This window comes from Corylus avellana, chromosome ca1, assembly GCF_901000735.1.
Source record: "Corylus avellana chromosome ca1, CavTom2PMs-1.0".
Taxonomy (NCBI): Eukaryota; Viridiplantae; Streptophyta; class Magnoliopsida; order Fagales; family Betulaceae; genus Corylus; species Corylus avellana.
In genome coordinates this window covers 31,275,340-31,281,373 of record NC_081541.1, presented here as the reverse complement: position 1 = coordinate 31,281,373, position 6,034 = coordinate 31,275,340, and the positions used below count along the sequence as shown (strand labels likewise).

Sequence of the window (6,034 nt, the reverse complement as noted above, 5' to 3'; positions counted from 1 at the left end):
TCAAAATGCTTTCATAGGGGGACGACAAATCCTAGATTCGGTTCTTATTGCAAATGAGTGTGTGGATAGTCGCATGAAGCAAGGGGTGCCAGGTGTTATTTGTAAGTTGGACCTGGAGAAGGCGTATGATCATGTAAATTGGGACTTTGTTTTGTACTTGCTGCATAGGTGTGGTTTTGGGGAAAGGTGGAAGGCTTGGATAGAATGGTGTATTACGTCGGTAAGATTTTCCATTCTAGTGAATGGCTCTCCGGAAGGGTTCTTTAGCAGTTCGAGGGGAATTCGGCAAGGGGATCCCCTTTCTCCGTTACTTTTTGTGCTTGTCATGGAGGCGTTGAGTAAGATGGTGAATGCTACGGTTGACCAAGGTCTTTTGACAGGTTTCTCGGTGGGAGATAGGGTGGTCTCGGATTTGGAGGTTTCTCACTCCTTATTTGCGGATGACACCTTGATTTTTTGTGAAGCTTCTCTCGATCAAATCCGGTATGTGCGCCTCATTCTTTTATGTTTTGAAGCTGTGTCGGGTTTGAGAGTTAATCTTGGAAAGTCTAAAATTGTGGCTATTGGAGATGTGGAGAACATTGGGGTGTTAGCTAATATCCTGGGGTGTAGTGTTGCCGATTTGCCCATGAAGTATTTGGGTCTCCCTCTTGGGGCGCCATATAAGGACACGATTATGTGGAATGATGTAATTGAGAAGATGGAGCGTCAAATGGCAGGTTGGAAGAGGATGTACCTCTCTAAAGGAGGCCGTCTAACTCTTATTAAGAGTACGTTGTCTAATCTTCCGACTTACTTCTTGTCTTTGTTTCCGATTCCCATGAGTGTAGCTAAAAGGCTTGAGAAGGTCCAAAGAGATTTCTTGTGGGGAGGAATGGGAGATGAGGCTAAGTTGCATCTTGTAAAGTGGGATCACGTTTGCCGTCCCTTATATTACGGTGGTCTTGGTATCTGAAAATTGCATTAGTTTAATCAAGCTCTCTTGGGGAAATGGCTTTGGAGATATGCGAACGAGAGTGAGGCTCTTTGGTGCAAGGTTATCAAAGCCAAATACGAAGAACAGGAAGGTGGGTGGTGCACGAAGGAGGTTTCGGGTTCTCATGGCGTGAGTGTATGGAAGCATATTCGTCAAGGTTGGAGTTCCTTTGCCAAAGGGTGTAGGTTTGAGGTGGGGGAGGGTTCGAAAGTTCGTTTCTGGCATGACACTTGGTGTGGGGAAACTCCTTTGAAGCAAGCTTTCCCTTCTCTGTTCAACATTGCAAGACACAAAGAAGCTTGGGTGAAGGACAATTTAACTTGGAGGAGTGGGGTTATAGAGTGGAATGTCACTTTTGTGCGACATGTTCAGGATTGGGAGATGGAGTTGGTTGCTCCTTTTTTTGAGCGATTGTACTCGTGCAAGATCTCTGTAGGTACGGTGGATCGTATTTGCTGGGCCTCGTCTAGGAAAGGTAAATTCGAGGTTAAGTCGCTTTTCAAGGCCTTGTCTAATTTTGGCCATGAGATGTTTCCTTGGAAGAGTATTTGGCGCTCTAAGGTGCCTTTGAGAGTGGCTTTTTTTGGGTGGTCCGCGGCCCTTGGCAAAATTTTGACTCATGATAATCTGCGGAAGAGGAACCTTGTGGTGGTGGAGTGGTGTTGTATGTGCAAAAAGTCAGGAGAGTCAGTAGATCATCTTCTTCTCCATTGTGAAACCGCAAGAGCTCTTTGGCACACTATTTTCAGTCGGTTTGGGTTGCATTGGGTTATGCCTGGCAGAGTAAGGGACTTGTTCTCTTGTTGGTGGTCGGGAGGCCGTGCTAGAAGTGCGGTAGTTTGGAAGATGATTCCTCTTTGTCTTATGTGGTGTATATGGATTGAAAGAAATGCTAGATGTTTTGAGAATTCTACTAGGACTATAGAGGAATTGATTCATCTTTTCTTCTTTACTCTTTACTCTTGGACAGCCGCTTGGCTAGCTCCTTTAGTAATTAGCTTCTCTGATTTCCTCTTTCATTTCTCCTCTTCTTAGACGCTCTCTTGTATACTTCCCGTGTATATGGGTTGCGCCCCTCTGCGCTTTTGATATATATTTTTACTTATCAAAAAAAAAAACTTTCTTTTGGGGTGATGGGAGTCTAACCCCATTTCATTGAATTAAATTTGGTTGCCTGTCGAGTTCCTTTGAGGTATTTACTTCTTCTGCTTGCTTTTCAATTGTTTCGTATTCATTTATTAATTTGTTTTCATTTCAGAACAAGCGGATGGAGCCTTCAACTGACAAGAAAACTGACGATGAAGAGGTGTAAAACTTGACCATGGAATATAACAGTTGATATTTCCTTATTTAATGTTTTCACTAGTGGTTTAAACGGTGAACATCCAAAGTGCTTTAATTAAATACAGAGAACAAGTAAAATATGCAGCTTAGTAGGAATGAAGTGGACCTATTAACAGATTAATTATATGTTCACAACATCTAATGTCATATGTCGTGGCTTTATTTCTCTATTAACAAGTAAAATATGCAGCTTAGTAGGAATGAAGTGGACCTATTAACAGATTAATTATATGTTCACAGCATCTTATGTCATATGTCGTGGCTTTATTTCTCTATCTATTGTTTGCTTTGACCTTTCAGGCTATCTGTTATAGTTTCTTGCCATTTGCATGAAATTAATCATATGAGATACTGCTGTGTTTATGTGAATCAGGTTGTTTTCTGGATTGATATATTTTTGTACTCAGATACTTGGTTTGTCTAGCAACTAAGAAGCAGTGGAACTCTGCCAAGTTATTTTTTGTTTTTATTTTATCTTTTGTTTTATTTAGCCCATCATAGTTTCCTTACTCTTTTTTCTCCTTTTAGCTAGGTGTTTTCTCTTGTACTTGGGGCGCCTTACGTTTTTAATAATATTTTGATTACTTATTGAAAAAAAAAATTTAGTCCATCATTGGGAGATATTGTAAGACCTAGTCACCTTTCTATCTTCAAACAGCTGCATGCTCTATTCAAGTGCTTTTATTCTTCCGGTTTTGTCTGAACTGCAAACTGAGAATTATTTAGGACCCTCATATAAATATATTTTTCTTTTCATTTCTTTTCTTTTTGCAGTCTTGGGTTCCTCTCAAGTATCATAGTTCAGAGAGTGATTTCTCTGCCAGATATTTACAAAGAATGGTGGCACAAAAAAGCTCTCCTATACAATTTATGATGAATCCGTATGGCTTTTATTTTCTTATTGATACATATCATCTCATCTTGCAATCCTCACTGTTTATTTGAACCACAGGAGATCCTTTTGTATACTCCCAGTGTATTTTGGGGCGCCTTACGCTTTTAATAAGATTGGTTATTACTTATCAAAAAAATGAGATCTCCATTTATTTACCAAATTCTTGACTCTTTATTTAAAGCAATTATGCAGATCATTTTACTCTTTTTTTTTTTTTTTTTTCCCTTCATTATTATTCTTGTTTGAAGGTTTGACTATGTTGACTCCTTCTGTCGCGGGGCACCTAACAACATTAAACCCAAAGGTCCTTCACGAAGGTACTCTGATATATTCTGTGTGATGAATGGTTTGATGTCTTGTTGTGCGATCTTTATATTGATGTAAGAAATTATTGGGGAAGCTAGTATACAGACAAATTACCTTCGCCTCATTCTGCTTTGTTTTTCAATTCCATTTCTGGCATGCACCTGCTTCGATGAAATTAATACAATTAACTCAACACTTTTTTTTTTTTTTTGGGAGATAATTAACTCACACTTGAGTGCACTTGAAGTGCTCCAATTTCCATTCGCATAGCAAAGAAATAAACACATAAAACAAAACATCTAGATAATTAATGTTTTACCGCATAAATAAGTAAATAATAAACAAATAGATTGTTTGTGTATTTTAATTAGCACGGCTGGGTACGGCAAACACCAAAGGGGACATAATATTAATTCCGTTTCTGACATGCAGCCGGTCAAGTTCATGTTTTCTTGAAGTTTAAAATTCATTTTTTTTTATTTGGTTGGTAGAATTTTAAAAATGTTGATGGATAATATTTCAGGTATTTGCACACACTCCCTCTGGAAGAACGCATCAAGAAACTGCTCTGTGAGGTTTGTTTTAATTTACTTTAACTTTGAATTATGTGATGAGCATATAATGGCACTTGAAAAGAAGTTTGTGATGCCAGTGCATGTGTGTGAATTTGTGAATGCACATGCATGGCCTTGCACATAGTGAATAGTTGGAGCTTTCCTGTAGGTCAATGGTTTAGGGACTTTTGCATTTGTCACTCATCATTTTATGGTTCACTCCCAGGGTATAAATTTACAGAGTGAGAGCGCTAGAGCAGTGACATCTAAATTATCACAAGGTCGAGAGTGTTTTGAGAGTGTCTATACATTTATATTGCATAAGTTATTAACTTAATTTTGTTGCATTAGCCTGAAAGAAAGGTAACTAACTGTCATACGCTTGTCAAAAGAAATAAAGTACCTCAATGGCAATAATTTCAGTTCTCCAATCTATTGGTTTGTGGTCAAACCCTGATACCTACACTATACAATTTTTTTTTAATGAAATTTAATTAGAAAAGGAATTTGTGGTCAAATTCGCACTTAACTCAGCCAAAATCACAAATTTGACAAACGCCACACAAAAGGTGTTATTCTTGAATTCCAGGCAATTAGCTACCTATGTGGGCAAATTCTGTATACTAGGTTCACACTGCATAGGGTGCATTCTCTGTCTAGCAAGGCTCTTTAATGTAAAAGTCAAAATAATTTTGAAATTTTTTTTTTCTCTACACGTATGCACATATTTTATGAAGAATTTTGAAGCAAGGACTACTAGACTATTTGCATAACTGTTTTTGAGCATTTATTTCTGATTTCTGTATGGTTAATTAGGAGCTTTTCTTAATAGGGACCTCCAGTTCACCGATTCACATTTCTGAAACACTTTGCTCCAGACTACTCCAATGAAGAATTTTTGCAAGTCCTTCAGAAGCATGCTCTACTGGTACAAGGCCTTTGGGCTCCAAAAAGTCCATTGCTAATTCCTGAGGGTGGTGAATCATCCTTAGCTAGGGATTATGTCCTCCTTTTATTCAGCAAGAATATAGTAATTTCACAATCAGATATCCCAACAATTCTTAAGAAAACAATGAACATCTTCCTGGATGCTCTCGCCATCAAAAGATCTTCCCCTACATTTAATGGTTGGAAATTGAAAGAGCCTGCTGATGCTTCATTTATAAAACTCTATCCAGAAATTGTTGATGCGCAAAAAGAGATTTGGAACAATATTGAAAGCAAGTTATATGGTTGTATTGGAGGTAAAAGAGGTGGGCCTCGGGAAAAGAATGCTGTCTCAAAGCCTATTATGACTGGTATGCCTGGAAAAACTGTGAGCTCCGATAAAAGTGTTACAAAAATTGCAAGTAGAGTATCTAGTGGGAGGAAGACCATGTTAGAAGAAACTCGAGAAGCTCTACCAAGGGTCCTGCCAAAAGTTTTTCAAACTCACAAGGTTTGCAGGTAGGACTTTGGGAGCTTTGATTTTGTCACAATTTCCTACAGTATAGACACTTGACTATAATAGTTGATTTATCTATTTTAACTTTCAACATCAACCCTTTTTATGCCCAAACTAGTCCACAATTTTTGTCTAGTAATAGTTACATTGAGCATAGCTGTGAATGAGCAATAGACTTTTGACAATTCTTATTCCATGTATATATATCCTTTTGTACATATATGAAGATGCTGCTTTGAGTTTCTTTTGTCGTGTGGGGTTTTCCTTAACTGTTTGATGCAGCCAGAAAAGCATCTAGCAGGTTTCTATATGAATATCAGTTTTGGCAAGTAAAGGCTTGTTAAAGTATTTTGCTTCTCTTTGGCTTGCTGTGACGTCCAGATGCTTTCATGGTTCTGAAGGTCCTCTCAAGAGTATGTTAGGGTTGAAATACTTACTTATTTGAGTGGAAATTTTAAGAAACTACTGTTTTGCACTCTTTAGACGGATGTACATAATTTACATTTAGTAATTTT

At 38.0% G+C, this 6,034-nt stretch overlaps 1 protein-coding gene across 1 annotated transcript in view; it reads left to right on the top strand.

Annotated features, from left to right (window-relative positions):
• LOC132181617 (uncharacterized) overlaps positions 1-6,034 on the top strand; it is a gene marked incomplete in the record, with an annotated part of 18,917 nt that overhangs the window by 10,309 nt on the left and 2,574 nt on the right. Inside the window, 5 exon segments of the mRNA XM_059594869.1 lie at positions 2,235-2,282; positions 3,095-3,201; positions 3,464-3,532; positions 4,045-4,096; positions 4,908-5,521. Of these exon segments, the coding sequence (XP_059450852.1) occupies positions 2,235-2,282; positions 3,095-3,201; positions 3,464-3,532; positions 4,045-4,096; positions 4,908-5,521 (890 nt within the window).